This window comes from Phalacrocorax aristotelis, chromosome 1 (assembly GCF_949628215.1).
Source record: "Phalacrocorax aristotelis chromosome 1, bGulAri2.1, whole genome shotgun sequence".
NCBI classification, from domain to species: domain Eukaryota; kingdom Metazoa; phylum Chordata; class Aves; order Suliformes; family Phalacrocoracidae; genus Phalacrocorax; species Phalacrocorax aristotelis.
Genome location: NC_134276.1, coordinates 100,870,536 through 100,888,225, shown reverse-complemented (window position 1 = coordinate 100,888,225; position 17,690 = coordinate 100,870,536). Strand labels below are relative to the sequence as shown.

The following is a 17,690-nucleotide window of genomic DNA, read 5'->3' as shown; positions in this document are numbered from 1 at the left end:
TTGTTTTAAAACTTTGAAAGTAGGTATGGTGTGCATGTACATGTTTTAGATTTCATTAGATATTCTTTAGGTTTTAGATTTAGATTTAGGCCTGGATATTGCAAAACATGGTAGACCCAAGGCCTTTTTATTTGGGCTTCAGTACAGTTTAAATGTGGCAAACTGCCACAGTTCTCCAGTAGCTATTACTGTTAACTTCTGTTTGTGGTTTTAATGCAGCTATACATTAAATACGGTTACAGTTCATGTATCAGTCATGAGGAAGAAGAGCAACACAGCAAGAATATCTGCTGTCAAAGAAGCTGTATTTTTAACTGAGGGAAAAACTGTTTATTAGGATTAAGCCTGTTAGGCATAGTGGGAGGAGAGGTAGGAATCTTGGGATTTCTTCCCCCCCTTCCCCCCCCCCGCCCTTTTTTTTTAAAAAAAATTGATTAATTATATTAAAAAGTAACTAAACAGTTAATTTCTTTTAATTTCTGTATTTTTTGATGTCAGCTTAAATAAAAAACATTGCAATTAAATAACTTGTTTCTGTGATGAATATCACGATTTGGTATAGTAATTGTATCATTGAGATCCTGGCTTGCTTTCTAAGTTATGGTATGGTCATATTACAGAGGCGGATGCCCCAAACTTTCCGTGATCCAGCCACTGCTCCATTGAGGAAACTCTCTGTAGATTTGATCAAAACCTACAAGCATATTAACGAGGTAATGGCTCCAGCTATCTTTGTAATGTGTATCTATGTGAAGTTCTAGTTTTCAATACATTATTAAGTATATTTTCTATTAAAAATCTTGTGCAGAGATAAGAAAAATCAAGCTTTTCTCTGTTGTTCATATCTCATTTGAGACATTGATGTCATGGTCCTGCTTTCTGTACAGCACTTTGAAAAATTTTTTATCCTGGAAGTTATTTTCTGTTGTTTCATAAACAAACGTTGAGCTTTTCTGTTGCATGATAAGGAAATAGGAGTGGCACAAACACTCTTTTAGCTCATGCTATAAACCTTTATGTACGTGTCTAAGGAGTTTTAAGGAAAAAAGTAGTGTTTTCCCTAAATTATTTAATTAAATATTATTGGCAAATGTGAACTATAAAAATTGTGGTTGTAGGAAAGCACCAGTTAGTTTCTAACTCTTTGGCAATTGCCGGGAATGTGAAGGGACTTCTGCAGTGATTACTGACTTCCTTGGAATTCTTCTTTCCCAGTCTTGTGGAAAGATCAACTGATAACTGTTGTTTGCAGGATACTTACCATTTTTAATTTTCCTGTATCTACAGCATACTGTGATGTATCTTTTCTTTTTGCACCTATGAACTCTAGGGATCAATGTTATTAGTACATTTATTTAGATCTGCTTTCCGAATTTTTAAATTATTCATCAAGACTTTGCTTTGGTATAATGACTTGACTTCAAATAGAGTGATAGCAGGAGAGGATGGTTTGTTTTTCCAGTAGTAGAAGTTGCATTTTAAAATCACAGGATTAGGTATGATGATTATAAAAGCTGATTCTAGTCTTTATTGAAGTAATGTTCTAAAAAGTGCTGTTAAGCAATATACTTTTCATATTTAGGTTTACTATGCAAAAAAAAAACGGCGGCATCAGCAGGGCCAAGGAGATGATTCCAGTCACAAAAAGGAGAGAAAAGTTTACAATGATGGCTATGATGATGACAACTATGACTATATTGTAAAAAATGGGGAGAAGTGGATGGATCGTTATGAAATTGACTCCTTAATAGGCAAAGGATCCTTTGGACAGGTAATGTGTATTAGCTGAACAACCTGTAATGCACATGAATCATAATATGCATTTCATTTGAAGTGGTATTCCTGCCTCATTTTGAAATTAAACTCCTTTTCTTAGTCCTATTATACTGAGTGCCTGCTCAAGACACTTGTATTCTGTGCTTGTTTCTTATTACTACAGATAACATTTGAATATACTTCAGTATGTAGATCTGGTAAAGCATATCGCAATAAGCAAACACAGCCTTTTGCTATCAGTTCACATTTTTAGCTGTTTGGCTTGGGTATATAAATTAAAGCAATAGTCTAGTGCTAGGGATTACCTATTACAAATGTTACCTAGGAACATTTGTTTTGACTTTTTGCAGCCGTAGCCATGGCTTGAGAAAAAGGCTGGAAGGAGGATGGAGCTTTTCTTTTGTTTTTGTTCTTTTTTTCTCAGAATCTACCAGTCGTTTTATGGTATTGTTTTTGATTATTTCAAAATTGCATTTGGATATAATGCCTCAGTGGAGCCTCAGTTCTATTTTGTAACATCACTGCAGTAAGTGTCACATGATATGTTGTGGCTTTACTGTAGCGTCAAGTAAGAGAAGGAATTTAAGAAAAAAAGTTTAACTGGAAAGATCAAAAGCTCTAGAAATGTTTTCCCTGAACTCAGAAAGTAAAGAAAGTTTAGAAAGTGAGTTTTGCTGTATTTTGAAAACTCAAGAGATTTTACTGATGTATTTGACTTTTGTCTTTCAGGTTGTAAAGGCTTATGATCGAGTGGAACAGGAGTGGGTGGCTATTAAAATAATAAAAAACAAGAAGGCTTTCTTAAACCAAGCCCAGATTGAAGTGCGACTGCTTGAGCTTATGAACAAACATGACACTGAGATGAAGTACTATATAGGTATTTGAACAGTTATTCTTCACTTCTATTTAATAAAACTATGAAAATTTTAGATCTTATTATATAGCGTAGGATGCTTTGGGTGCTAAAGAAATGAAAAGAAAAATACAACTTTAAAATTATTAATATTATTTAGCACAAATTTCCCAGTTTGCAACAGGACCAGATCCAGAAGAAGAATATATAAAAATGTTTGGGATAACAGACTTTTTACTTTGTAGCATTGAGGTCTTTTGTAGAATTTTCGTTTTCCGATTAATGATACGGACACCTGAAGAAGTTGCCGTAGACTGGCTTTTCCAGAGAAGCTGTGATCTGTGATAGTTTGCATCTCTTTCACTACTTCGAATATATCTTAAATTGTCTTAAAACTGTGGTGGATAAGAGCGTGCATATTTACTGTAAACCAGCATCATAGAGTAGTTTTATGGCTAGCTTAATCATTATTTCTTGATCATGTATGTTTAAAAAGCTCAAAATTTTGTATAACAAAACTGAGGTAGGGTTTGTGTAAAAGTTAAGACTTGCCCATTTACAGCTCAGAAAATATTTTAAAGCTGATGATTTTGATGGTTCCTGTAGAATGGAATGCTGTTCCCTTGATTTATTATTACAATGTTACTTGAACTTTATAACAATGATGAAATTAAGTCAGCTCTTGTAAAAAGTTCATTAAATCCTGGCTGTCCTCTAGAGTAGAGAGTTGGGCAAAAATATGATGGAAGGGAAGCAACAGTCTGTTGTAAAAGAAATAGAGAAGTATGAAAAAGAGCAATTAAGGAAAACAAAACTGGTTGTAAGCATCCTTTAGTTTGTAGAAGCTGAAATACTAACAGCTATGCGTTTCTGATTTGCATGTCTATATTGGATTACTGATTCTTCTTTCTGTAGTTTAGAAGAAACCCTTGAAATAATGTTAATACACATTGGTGTTAAATTATCTGAAGAGTATTCAGTTACATTTTCACTTGTTTTTTAGAATATTATCATTAGAATACCTTTTATTTATTCTGTGTAAAAGTTTTTAAGGTATTTTTACCTTAAATTTATTAATAACATGTTTACATAAAATTTGACAGCATACTACATCAAAAACATGTTTCAGGAATGTGAAGGACATGACCAGTTTCAGATTAATACACAGCAAATAAAGACACTATAGGCATCATCAAATAAGCTCTTGGGATTTTAAATTTTTAGAGAGTCTGTTTGTAACATGAGGTAAAACAAAAGGGACCAAAACATCATATAATCTCCCTCTCTGAGTTAAGGCAGGATGGCTTTATATAAAGAGCCATGCTAAAACAACAAAGGAAAAAAAAGTGCTGATAATTTTGAACAGTCCAGAAAAAATATATACTGCCTCTGCTTAGGCAGGTGATTTTAGGCTTGTTTCAAGCTGATTTCCAAATCTGTTAGGGTATATTTGAATAGTTCCCCTCTCATTTAACACAGTATTTAATGAACATGACAGCATCAGTAAAGATCAAAAAACCCAAATAGCTAATGTTTTGAATTAACACCTTGTATTGCATGCTGTGCAGAAACTGACCACAGAGAACTGAGACCTCTAGGCACTTCACTGGAAAATATAAGTATAGGAACAGTTGCTTATGGACATGCTTTTGCAACAAGACTTAATTGAAGCATTTGGCATATTAATGTAAAAAATAAGTTGTCTGGAGGACATGTGACAATTCACCCTCTCATAGGCTTTCGGGTAATGATGCTGAGAACAGCTGGATAAGGCCAAAAGCATTGCAAGTATTACAATATACTCTGTGATGTAAAATGCAGACTTCAGGGAGAATATGGTTAAATCCACTGTAGTCTGATTTTTAAGGACATAAGGTTTAACTGCTTATGCTTCTGTCAGATGTCCTCTAATATCTTCAAACCTTCTGACTGGTCTCCATATCTAACACAAGTGTAATGAATGCATTAAGGTCTTCAAGTTTTGTGAAAATTGGCGGCAGAGTGGAGGAGAAATGTTCAAATGTCTTCACTGAAGGAAAGATGTGGCAAGTTCAGCTCTTATCCAAAGTATTTGAGCTGTGTGGTGGCTGCAAGTGGTACTAGCTGACCAGTAGCATGCTGGTAGCTACGAATCGGTTGGAGTAAGTGGTGTTTCTTACCCAGTTGGCAGGTTCAGTAAGCTTAGTGAGGGGGGAGGAGTTGGAATCAAGTGTAGGAAGACCACAAAGACATGAAAATGTGTTGGTGCTTTCATGGTGGGAGGATAGTGGAAATATGGCAGAGATGAGAAAATACAAAAGGTCTAGGCAATGATGTATTGCAGGAACTGACATCAGGGTGGAAGCAAATGGTACTGTTACAGGTAAGTTGTAAGGGACCTGTGAAGAACTAGCTTATGATAGTGGAGAAAAAAAATTGCATAGGACACCAAATAATGACCTTAATTTAAGGTCTGAATTGTCATTGTGCTAATATTGGTTCAAGATTTTATTACGACAAAAAGGGGAGTATGTTGCTTTTTATCTGAGAGGTGAAGTATTTTTCCTGTTTCAATTTTTTTTTTCCCTTGTGGCAACCAACCTGAATGATTGACAGACTGGTAAACCCTGCTTGCCTCTAAACAGATTAATGTGATGAATTTTTCACCTATTTCATTAAAAAAAAGGATTGGATTTGGACTGGATTGGTGGCTTTCATAAATTGAGGTTATGCCTGATTGAAATGAATATAATGCCTGTGGGATATTGATCAGTTTTATTAATTGAAGTAATCAATTGCTTATAAATTGCAGTAACGTCGTAGTATATTTTAAATTAATCTGACAGATAAATACTTTCTCTGAAATGTAAGAGAAATTCCTAATAAAGAACTCAGTCTGAAGTGTGATATCTGCTTTACTGTTGAGAATGCTGCCGTGCGTGCACTGTTTTCCAAACTGCTGGGACTTGAATACAGTTTTACCTTTAGGAGTGTGGAAAAATTAACTCTCCCCTGAAAAAGATCAAAAGCATGACAAAGGTTGCATTACACACAATTTGTGCTTCTTGTCTTTCTTGCAGATAGTTCTATTTACCTGCGAATGTGTTTACCTTTGCTAACAGGGAGTGATAGCATATTTTTTTAAAAAAATCTCCTCTATCTTTTAAATAATTTTTTGGTTAATATAGGTTTACTGAGGGACACCTGAGGTCCCCCTGTACCCTAGGCATGGCATCAATATCCCATAAATAACCAGAGTAGAAGAAAAAAAAGTAGCACTATATTGTCTTACTCACAGGTCATCTTCCTACATACTGCTTAAAACATTTAAGCATTGTGTTGTAATTAGTATTTAATACTTACCACACAGGGTATGCACTAATTATTTTCTTCCCCTTTTTAAAGTGCATTTGAAACGCCACTTCATGTTCCGAAACCATCTCTGCTTAGTCTTTGAAATGCTGTCCTACAATCTGTATGATCTGTTGCGGAACACCAACTTTAGAGGTGTCTCATTGAACCTGACACGAAAATTTGCACAGCAAATGTGCACTGCGCTGCTTTTTCTGGCGACTCCTGAACTTAGTATCATTCACTGTGACCTAAAACCTGAGAATATCCTGCTCTGTAACCCCAAACGAAGTGCTATCAAGATTGTTGACTTCGGCAGTTCGTGTCAACTTGGACAGAGGGTGAGTATTAGTAAAAATTCTAATTGTGCTACTGTTGTATACATATGAAAAATTTAATATTTTAAGTTATAATACCTAGATAGCTGATTTAAACTTTATTAATGATGACTTAATGAAACAGTAACTAATTTTTACATAGGGTGTCAGAGATCAACAGTCCATAGGAGCTTAAAATATGAATTTCAGTGCCATTGCAGATAAACTTTCACCATAGCCATAAACTTCCCATCTTTCTTTTCTCCTTGGTTATGCTTTTATGCTATGTTAATGCAGAATGCATCAGCACTTGATTGTAGAAGTCTGCAGTGCTATTTAATGAAATACTCTTCTATTATTTTCTTATTCCATATATATTGTTCCTTCTACTTTAGCATGTTCTCTGTTTAGTGTGCCCTGGAGATAAGAAGATATTTGAGGGTCGAGACAGTGCAGTAGCTGGCTCTTAAAGATACTGGCTATAACTAACCCATTTTTAGAAATGCTTTAGTAACTGTGGAAAGGCTGAATGGAGTTTAGTGGTGGTATTACTGTAAGTAAAGGTGCATATGTGCAAAGCATTTCCAGGGCAAAAAGGGCCAGATAGCTTTCTGTCAATAGCTCTTCAGATTAGGATAGGTTTGTACTATTAAATAGTTGTCCAAAAGTTTGTAATTGTGTCCTGTTGTTTATGTACTTTGAAGATTAGTCCATTTTATTTTTATTGAGCTGTTAGAATCTGTTGAGCATAGCCTGTCCAGCATAGCCAATTAGCTCTGTATTTGTTTTAAGAAATGTTAAAATATAGAGAGTAACTGTTAATATATTAAGCTAATAATTAATTCTGCTTGGATGGCAAAGCCTGTTTTCTTTAGGAAGAGCTTTAAATCATATTCCTCAAGAGTTTGATTCGTACTGATAGTTTGCTCACTGAAAAGTTTATCAGGATGTACTGTTCAGCTTGTACCTTATAGTCTAGCACAAATAGACTCTTTCCTGATCGAAAGGATTGTATGTGGCTGAGCAAGTGACCACTTCCTCTCAGGGTACTTATGCTTTAGTTGTTTGCACTAAAAAAAATTGTTAGGCAGAGAGGTAAGAGAAAGACTTCTACAGACAGAAGTTAAACTTCAGTTTCTTTGAAAAAGGGCTTTGAGCCTTCCCAGGTCAGTTGTGTACCTTTTGGCAGTTTTATCTCTAAATTTGTGAAAAGGACTGTCGTGGTTCAGCCCCAGTCAGCAACTAAACACCACACAGCCCTTGCTCACTCCCCACACCCTTGTGGGATGGGGGAGAGAACCGGAAGAGCAAAAGAAAAAAAAAAAAACAAAACACACACCCCCCCCCCACCCCACCCCCCCAAAAAAAAACCCCAAAACAAAAAACCCCAACTTGTGGCTTGAGATAAGAACAGTTTAATGATGATGATAATAATAATAATACTACTATTAAAAGGAAAAAGAAAAAAAACCCAAAGCCACAAACAATACAACTGCTCACCACCTGTCGACCGATGCTGCCAGTCCCTGAGCTGTGATTGCTACCTGCCTTCCCTGGCCAGCTTCTCCCAGTTAACATACTGGGCATGATGTTACATGATATGGAATATCTCTTTGGTCAGTTTGAATCTGCACTCTTGGCTGTGCCCCCTCCCCTCCCGGCTTCCTGTGTACCCAGCATAGCATGGGAAGCTAGAAAAGTCCTTGACTAGTATAAGCAGTACCCAGCAACAAACAAAACATCTGTGTGTTATCAACGTTATTTTCATACTAAGTCCAAAGCACAGCACCATGCCAGCTGCAGTGAAGAAAATTAACTCTATCCCAGCTAAAACCATGACAGTATCCACCCCTTATTCCATACCATTTATGTCATGCTCAGGTCCCATACTATCCAATACAACTTCAGTAACCGCTACCCGCCTTCTCATAGAATCATAGAATTGTTAAGGTTGGAAAAGACCCTTAAGATCATCATGTCCAACTGCTAACCTATCACTGCCAAGTCCACCACTAAACCATATCCTCAAGCACCACATCTGCCCTTCTTTTAAATACCTCCAGGGATGGAGACTCCACCACCTCCCTGGGCAGCCCGTTCCAATGTTTGACAGCCCTTCTGGTGAAGAAGTTTTTCCTAATATCCAACCTAAACTTCCCCTGGCGCAGCCTGAGGCTATTTCCTCTTGTTCTATTGCTTGTTACTAGGGAGAAGAGACCAACCCCCGCCTCGCTACAAGCTCCTTTCAGGTAGTTGTAGAGACCAATAAGGTCTCCCCTCAGCCTCCTCTTCTCCGGACTAAACAACTCCAGCTCCCTCAGCTGCTTCTCATAAGACTTGTTCTCTAGAACCTTCACCAACTTCGTTGCCCTTCTTTGGACACGCTCCAGCACCTCAATGTCCTTCTTGTCAGTGAGGGGCCCAAACTGAACACAGTACTCGAGGTGTGGCCTCACCAGTGCCGAGTACAGGGGCACGATCACCTCCCTGCTCCTGCTGGCCACACTGTTCCTGATACAAGCCGTGATGCCATTGGCCTTCTTGGCCACCTGGGCACACTGCCGGCTCATGTTCAGGCGGCTGTCAACCAACACCCCCAGGTCCTTTTCCTCCAGGCAGCTCTCCAGCCACTCCTCCCCTGGCCTGTAGCGTTGCGTGGGGTTGTTGTGACCCAAGTGCAGGACCTGGCACTTGGCCTTGTTGAATCTCATACCGTTGGCTCCGGCTCAACGATCCAGCCTGTCCAGGTCCCTCTGTAGGGCCTTCCTGCCCTCCAGCAGATTGACACTTCCACCAAGCTGGGTGTCACCTGCAACCTTACTGAGGGTGCACTCAGTGTCCCCTCATCCAGATCATCAATGAAGATAATGAACAGGACTGGCCCCAACACTGAGCCCTGGGGAGCACCACTCGTGACTGGATTTGACTCCATTTACCACCACTCTCTGGGCTCAGCTGTCCAGCCAGTTTTTAATCCAGCGCAGAGTACCTCCTTTAATAGAATATACAAATTTCACTTATCATTCCCCTAGTCTATGGACCACCCCTGTAAAATGTCTGTGAAATGTCTATTTAGTTCATCTAGTCCATGACTTTGGGCTCCGTCTATTGTACAAGTCTTTCAGGGCCAGAGAGATGGTGTGTGTGGTGTTGGATTGTTGCATGCTGAAGTCAGTCCTTGTTCCGTCACTGCTGCACTTTGCGTGGTTCAACGAAAGTTCATTTTTTTTATTAATTTGGGAGATTCCCACCATGATACCATTGATATGTCATATAGCAATCATAGTAGTGATGACATACAACGTTATATGGCAATTAACAGCATACCATTCAGTTCATTGGCTGTTTTCACCCAAAATCAAGTCCCCTTGAGGTACACACTGGACTCCTCCATCCTCCTGCATCACCCACCAAGTGCACCCAGGTCCTTGAGCAAAAGCAATCCCACGGATGGGTTTGCCTTTGCCTGAGGCAGGAATAACCCAGACTGTTTTCCCCAGCATATTTTTCACATGCGCTACAGGGACTTTATCCCCTTCCACAGTACATAAGTGTTCTGCTTGGGCAGGGCCAGCTCTTTTTGCTTTGAGAAAGCTGGGTGTTAAAAAAACCAACCAAACCAATGGAGAAACCCCCCCGAAAATAATGCAATATTTGCAGAAATGAAGAAGTTTCAGAAGTATGACTAGTAATACTGCAGGTGGGATCATTATATGAGAAGAATTAAGAAACTTCATGGACTAACTTTAACTGAAGTCCCCCGATTCTCTTTTGAGGAGGTGGCCAGTAGCATCTCATCGCTTTTTCCCATCATATGTTTGGGAAGAGTAGGTCAGAATATTGAATATTGTATTGAAAGCAGTGGTGAGGCATATATTTAGATTAATAAAAGGACTTTGGCTATAAACTAGAAACTTTTCAGTCTGGGTGAAGGAAGATACCAAGAGTTGAAATGAGGTCTCAATTGTTTAGGTCAATAATGAGATAGTTTTGAGATGTTAAGATGCACAAATACATAAACCTTATGTATTTAAGTTAACTTAAATAGTGGTAAGGAAATAGCAGTACCTGTGTGGAAAGTGCTGGATGAAGCTGCATGTTAGTTAGAATATAAAATAATGTTCTACTTAGGTATTTTTTTGTTTGGCTGTTTTTTTTGCTAAGGGTTTTGGAAGTTTGAGGGTTTTTTTTGTTAAGATTTTTTTTTTTTTTTTTTTTTTTAAAATACCCCTACAGTTAAGCCAGTCTCCAGGTTTAGAATCAAGACACAATTATTTCTCATGTGAAATGAGTAGGATAGTTGGGGGTGGAAGGAGGTTGCTTTTTCCTATGTGTTGTTAGCTAGTTCCTGGAATGACCTGATGATTTAATCTCATTGCATCACATGATAATTGTGGCTTTTGATATTTTACAATAGATTTTGTCTGAAGGGTTATGTGATTCTGATGTGGCTTGCGGAATAATGTTTTATTTGGGTGATATGAGACTAAAATTTTGTTGTATGATTACCTGTAATTACCTGAGATTACACTTATCAACGCAGAAGTGTAAAATACCGTAACCATGAGTGAGTCTGCAGTTTTTTCTTTTTTTTTTTTTTGTGAGTGTGAATGTTAGTGTTTTCTTAAGAATTAACTTTTACATATTTTTATAAACGTAATGTATAGATACTTTTTAGTATTTCTGATACCTTGGCTTTCCCTACACTAAAAATGTATTTCGTGATAGTTCTATTTTGTAATACAGAATTATAATAGTGCTCCTTGGATGCTGTATATTACCTTTAGATGCTTTTATTTCAGATATACCAATATATCCAGAGTCGTTTTTATCGATCACCAGAGGTGCTACTGGGAATGCCTTATGATCTTGCAATTGATATGTGGTCCCTTGGGTGTATTCTAGTTGAGATGCACACTGGAGAGCCTCTCTTTAGTGGAGCAAATGAGGTATGTAGCTATATTACAGTACAAGTAATTTGATTGTTTTTTTTGTTCATTCTCAGCATGGCTTTCATCTGTTTAACTGTAATGCATAAGTTAGGGAAGTCTAGTAGTTCTAGAATGCATAAGCGTCAATGACAGCAACCTCTTGTATCAGAACGCTAAATTGCCTGTTAATTGTTTTCTGTTTCTGGGTCCCTACTCCTTATTCACTAATTCTGTTTTGCACATATTGGATTTTTCTTAAACTCACAGTTAATTTAGAACTTGTCTGGGTAGTTAACATTTGCTTCCCATGTGACTGTAGAATATCACTCTGTCATGCTGCTCAGCTGTCACATGTTCATCACCAATATTCTTTGTTTGGAACAGGTGGATCAAATGAATAAAATAGTGGAAGTTTTGGGGATACCACCTACCCACATCCTTGACCAAGCACCAAAAGCAAGAAAGTTCTTTGAGAAGTTGCCAGAGGGCACTTGGAACTTGAAGAAGACCAAAGATGGAAAAAGGGTAGGTTGCATAACTAGGATGAGAATGTGGGCTGTCTTTTTATAAAATAATGAATAAATAAAATGTATTAAAAAGAAAAAAGGTGAGATGTTAATTCGCTTTACATCTTGCCTTACTGAAAATGTAGCTTGATTGTTGTTTATTGTTCCATGTTGTAAGAGAGGTTGGTTAAATAACGCTTTCTGTAGTGTTGAATAGTTTCTTACTTTTATTTGACTTGCTTCCTTTTATGGCATGTTTAAACTATGCACACCAAAGGCTTAACATATAACTTTATTTCAAGCAATTTCTAACTTCCCAACAGGAATACAAACCACCCGGAACTCGTAAACTTCACAATATACTAGGAGTTGAAACAGGAGGACCAGGTGGACGTCGTGCTGGGGAATCGGGTCATACTGTAGCTGACTACTTGAAGTTCAAAGACCTCATCTTAAGGATGCTTGATTATGACCCTAAGACACGAATTCAACCTTATTATGCCCTACAGCATAGTTTCTTTAAGAAAACAGCAGACGAAGGTACAAACACAAGTAACAGTGTGTCTACAAGTCCTGCCATGGAGCAGTCGCAGTCTTCAGGAACCACCTCCAGTACATCTTCAAGCTCAGGTAAATTTTTCTCATTACAGATAATAAAATTATGTTTCCTAATCACATCAAAGGAATCTTTCACAGATAAATGTCTTATTCTTTCTTTTTGTTTTGTTTTTTTTTTTTTGTTAAAAATAAATGTCAGCCATAATCATCAAAACAATTATTTTAATCAGCTGGAACAAGTAACTGCTCCAACAAAAAGTTAAAAGTAGATGAGCAAAAATGTGCATGATTATCATAGGTCTTGTATTTTTACCCTGAAGCAGTTTAAATATCTTCATGATGTCATTGTTTTACAGCTTACTGTAAATTTTGTGTCTCTTTAGTTATTGTGCATGTTATGATTTTATAGGTGGATCTTCTGGAACAAGCAACAGTGGAAGGGCACGGTCAGACCCCACACACCAGCATCGACATAGTGGTGGACACTTCACTGCTGCTGTTCAAGCTATGGACTGTGAAACACACAGCCCACAGGTGTGCTTAAGTAGAGCTTTGGTCTGTTTGATTTATACAAATTTTCTGAGAATATTAAATTCCTAAAACGAATTAACACTTCCATTTCAGGAGTGAAGTGGTTTAGACAAAGAACGAGCCATGAAATTTGGTTTATTTTTTACCCCCAGCTCTTGTATAGTCCTGTGTATGTTAGGTCAGTCACATAGGCAAAAGTACTGCAGGTAGCTGTAAAAAAACTTCCACAGATTCTGCAGAGGTGAGGGTTTTGAATCAGTAGCAATAACTCAGATGGAGCTTCATCTTAAACAGGGCGTAAGGGTACACAGAACTGGGCATCTTCCAACCCAGTGAAGAACTAGCTTGTACTTCAGTGGACTCCTGCTGGAGTTCTTACTTCCATTTTATGGTGTTCAGGTACTTCACCAAATTCATCATTGGCTGAATTAGCTTTTATTCGGTACTTCTTGGAAAAAGCAACAACTCATTTATTAAGTACAAATAATTCAATAATACTTTTATTTTAGTACAGAACAGATAAAATTATCAATTAGTATATGTTAGCTTGTTTTACTCCTGGAAGAATAAAACTGAAATGTGGTAGTGATTTATCATTTCTGTTCATCGCATTTGCAGATGTAGAATCACTTTACAGGTGTAAAGCAATAGCCTCCAAGTATTATGCTCACAAGAAGAGAAAAGAAGATCATACATACTTTTTGCAGCTGACAGGAAACAAATTTTTTCTCCCAAGAACACAATTCAGTTTATGCAACAAATCGGTGTTTAGCTAGATCTTGCTATTTTAATGATCTTTAATCAGCTGTGTTCTTCCAGAGGAGTGGGCGGTACTCCTCTAATGCTGCTGCCACTGTTCAAGATATGAACTACAACTTAAAATCAGCACACCGAGTTAAATTAATATCCAGAGGCCTGAGTCAGAGATCAGGGCCTTATTGTTCTAGGTGTTGTACAAATATTACTTTGTGTATTACTACATTTAGGTAAAGCTGGTTCTATAATTTTGATGGCAAGGTCACGTATTGGACTTATTAAAACTGTTTGAAAAAAGCATCCAGAATGTGAACTCATTTTTCTGAAGGTATATTTAGAAAAGAGTATTAGAAATGCTTCTTAACTACATGCTTACATTTCTAGAATAATTTTGCAACTGCAAGGTTTGGTTAGCTTTTTTCAAGGTTAGCATAGACCTTAATAACTTAATCTCTCTCTTATATTGCAAATGGACACATTCGATTAAGCATTTTAATTTTTATTTTGCTTATTAACATAGGTTCGACAACAGTTTCCTCCTCCAATTGGTTGGACAGCCACTGAAGCTCCTACACAGGTCACTGTTGAAAATCACCCAGTTCAAGAAACCACCTTCCATGTAACCCCTCAACAACAGAATGCATTACATCACCATCACGGAAATAGCTCTCACCACCACCACCACCATCACCACCACCACCACCATCATGGACAGCAAGCCTTGGGTAGCCGGACCAGGCCAAGGGTCTACAATTCTCCAACAAACAGCTCCTCCACCCAGGATTCTATGGAGGTGGGCCACAGTCACCACTCCATGACATCCCTGTCTTCCTCAACTACTTCTTCCTCTACATCTTCCTCCTCAACTGGTAACCAAGGCAATCAGGCCTATCAGAACCGCCCAGTGGCTGCTAATACCTTGGACTTTGGACAAAATGGAGCTATGGACATGAATTTAACAGTCTACTCTAATCCGCGCCAAGAAACTGGCATAGCTGGACATCCAACATACCAGTTTTCTGCTAATACAGGTCCTGCTCATTACATGACTGAAGGACACCTTGCAATGAGGCAAGGGATTGATAGAGAAGAGTCTCCCATGACAGGAGTTTGTGTTCAGCAAAGTTCTGTGGCTAGCTCGTGACTAAACTGAAACTAAGTTTGTTTCTTGTGTGTTTTTATAGAAGTGGTGTTTTTCCAAAAACAAAGTGCAAAGCTGCTTGAATCAGAAGGAGATAAACTCACTGAACCGCTACAGGAGGGCAAAGCTGACTATTTTTTTAAACTTGAAAAGATTGCAAAGGGACAATGAAGTTTTTTTTGTTGGGTTTTTTTGGGGGGGTTTTTTGGTTGTTCTGGGTTTTTTGTTTTTTGGGTTTTTCTGTTGGGTTCTTTTTTTTTTTTAATAGCCATGTCCGGACCCACCTTAACGGATAGCTTAGTGGTGTTCACCTTTTGCTTCCCCCATTTTAACTTGCCACAGCCTAGTCATAGTTTGGTTTTTTTGGGGAGGTTTTTTTTTTTTCGGTCTCATTCAACAGGGGTTATTGTTCAAACGTTAGGTATAGTTGCAAATTAGTTTCTTTTTAAAGGCATTGCACATGATTTATGAAAAGGCCCTTTGAAGTTTTTGGGTGGGAGGGGAGTGAGTAATATATATATTTTTTTTTTTTTTAGTTCCCCAAACAAACATGGGCACAGAAATGCAGTACTGTAAGAAAGAGGGACCTTCAGATTACACAAATATATATTCTTCAGCTGTAAAAAGGGACGGTTGTAATGGAGTTTGTAAGGCACATTAAGCACGCTAAGTGGCGGTGATCAGAACTCTCCTTTTCTGAATCTACTGAGGATCAAAGCAGCAATTGTAATGGGATTCTGTGGGTCTCATATTTTGGAGACCACAGTCAGTTAGTATTGAAATATGACTGGTTTCATAACTGAGGTGCACTGAGAAGCAATCAACGGGTCGGTCCTGGCCAGTCCTGGGGAGGTCTAAGTGGTGGTCTTTGGGATAACCTTTGGCCTTATGGATTTGGACTCTTAAGTTAGAAGAGCCTACCATTTCAGATGCAATCACTTTTGGACATGCTTTTGCAGACAGTCCTTAATGCTGAAAACACAGAGAATGGGTAATTCAAGAGGCCTTTCTTTTAAAATAGACTTTTGTGACCCACTTATTGTAAGGTATTGCAAGGTCACTTTGCGTGTGTCATAAAGTTGACTTCCTTATTGGTTGAAGGTCACAGGAGTAGTGGTTTGCGTTTGATGGAAATAGCTACAACTGTGTCCCTTCCTGCTTTTTACTTTTTTCTTTTGCTTTTTCTCGGCACGTGGTTTCTCCACCATTACTTCTGCACAAAGATGTCTTCTGTTCATCCTGAACATTTTTAAAAATGCAGAATTTTATGTGACTGCTTTTTTGCCTCACAATTATGCTGTGAATTTTACAAAAATTTATTTTCTTTTTTGATAATTTATTGTACCAAAGCTGTTTTTATAGCACATAGATGTCTGTAACCAATAATGTAGCAGTTCTGCACTTTGACACAAGGTGTAACTAGACCATTTTTAAATGTCAGTTGAAAATTATGGCTGTACTATTGCTTAAACAAAACTGGAACTGTTGTTGAATTCATAGCCAATACATTTACAGCAATCTGTGTACTGAACATAATAGATTGACATCTACTTCGAGACTATAACATCTGTTACATTATAAATGTGTTCAGGCTTCTGAAGCTAAAAGGGACACTAGATCCAGAAGCTATGAAACCAGCAGTTGATTCTTATATTCCTTATTAACATAATTGTAAACTTGAAGGCAAGACCTTGATTGCATGAGCAGGTCCAAAATAATAGTCTGAGTAAAGCAAAACACTCACATGAGACCTGAGGTTAGCAGGCTGTATTTAACAGGTGCCTAATTTCTGGGTAATGCTGCCTTAATATAACACAGTCAGCTTGGCAGTTGCGAAATTTATGGGCCCATTCAGAGATTTATTTATATGAAAAGTAAAAGCTCCATGAAAAAACATTTGAGAGAATGAGGGTAATTCATTGACTGCCCATCCCAGTTTGCCCATTATATATTACAGAAGCAGTGATCTACCTCTGCCAGTAAGCCCTTTTAAAAGTTAATTTCGCAGAAAATTCAGAGTTCATACTGGTCAATTCCATGTGGCTAAGTCATTTTTTCAGACTAAAAGGTGGATTTTTTTATACTGAAAATGGCAACACAGCAGCTCTCTACCATGTAAATGGAAATGAATACTTGGGACTACCATTTTTTTGTAAATCATGATTTTTTTTTTTTTTTGTAGATCAAGTGATCCATATTTCTTTTGTATTGACACATCAACCCTGTGGGTGAAAGTGGGGTGGTTTTTGTGTTTTTTTTTTTTTTTTGTTGGTTTTTCTTTTTGTTTGGATTTTTTTTTTAAAGCTCAGTAATTCAGAGATGTTTAAAGGATTTGGAAGGCTGTCACCTTAGAAACAGGATGCTGAGTTTAGCAATATAAAAAGGAATCCAGTACTTACTGCTGTCTAGGAATATAAGGGTAATATGAAATCTGGGTAATTTTTGTGTGCGCAGGTTGCCACACCTTAGCGAGCGCCAAAAAGAAAAAAGCAGTTAAATATATCTACACAAAGAAGAAATCATAAAATCCAGTGCTTCTGCATACTGTGTTATGTTACAGTCCAGTTTTGTGTGCTTTACTACACAGTTTGGTTACAGGACTTCTGTGCATTGTAAACATAAACAGCATGGAAAAGGTTAAATACCTGTGTTCAGATTGTAAGATCTAGTCCGGACTTGCTGTGTATATTGTAACGTTAAATGAAAAGACAAGCCCTTTGTATTATAGTCATGCAGTCTTATGTATGATAAACAGTTGAATAATTTGTCCTCAGACTCTTTACTGTGCTTTTTAAAAAAAGAGTAATTTAAGAAAAAATGTAAACATAGTAAATCTTCCTATGCAATTAACCTACTCCAAGCCATGGTATGGTAGGTATAATTATACTATAATATGTAAATATCAGATACATTGAAACAGACTTAAAAATATGAAAGTAAAAGTTGGAGGCGTAACAGATAATTTTGAGTTTTTAATTGAAACAGCAAGGT

General features: G+C 37.5%; 1 protein-coding gene across 2 annotated transcripts in view; it reads left to right on the top strand.

Annotated features, from left to right (window-relative positions):
* DYRK1A (dual specificity tyrosine phosphorylation regulated kinase 1A) overlaps positions 1-17,474 on the top strand; it is an 89,814-nt gene extending 72,340 nt beyond the window's left edge. For both annotated transcript variants that reach the window (XM_075100304.1, XM_075100314.1), the window contains 9 exons: positions 621-713; positions 1,583-1,771; positions 2,506-2,653; positions 6,014-6,300; positions 11,079-11,225; positions 11,592-11,732; positions 12,037-12,343; positions 12,681-12,805; positions 14,079-17,474. In XM_075100304.1, the coding sequence (XP_074956405.1) occupies positions 621-713; positions 1,583-1,771; positions 2,506-2,653; positions 6,014-6,300; positions 11,079-11,225; positions 11,592-11,732; positions 12,037-12,343; positions 12,681-12,805; positions 14,079-14,702 (2,061 nt within the window). In that variant the 3' untranslated portion in view covers positions 14,703-17,474. The remainder of the gene's footprint in view (positions 1-620; positions 714-1,582; positions 1,772-2,505; positions 2,654-6,013; positions 6,301-11,078; positions 11,226-11,591; positions 11,733-12,036; positions 12,344-12,680; positions 12,806-14,078) is intronic.
* Positions 17,475-17,690: the final 216 nt, after the last annotated feature.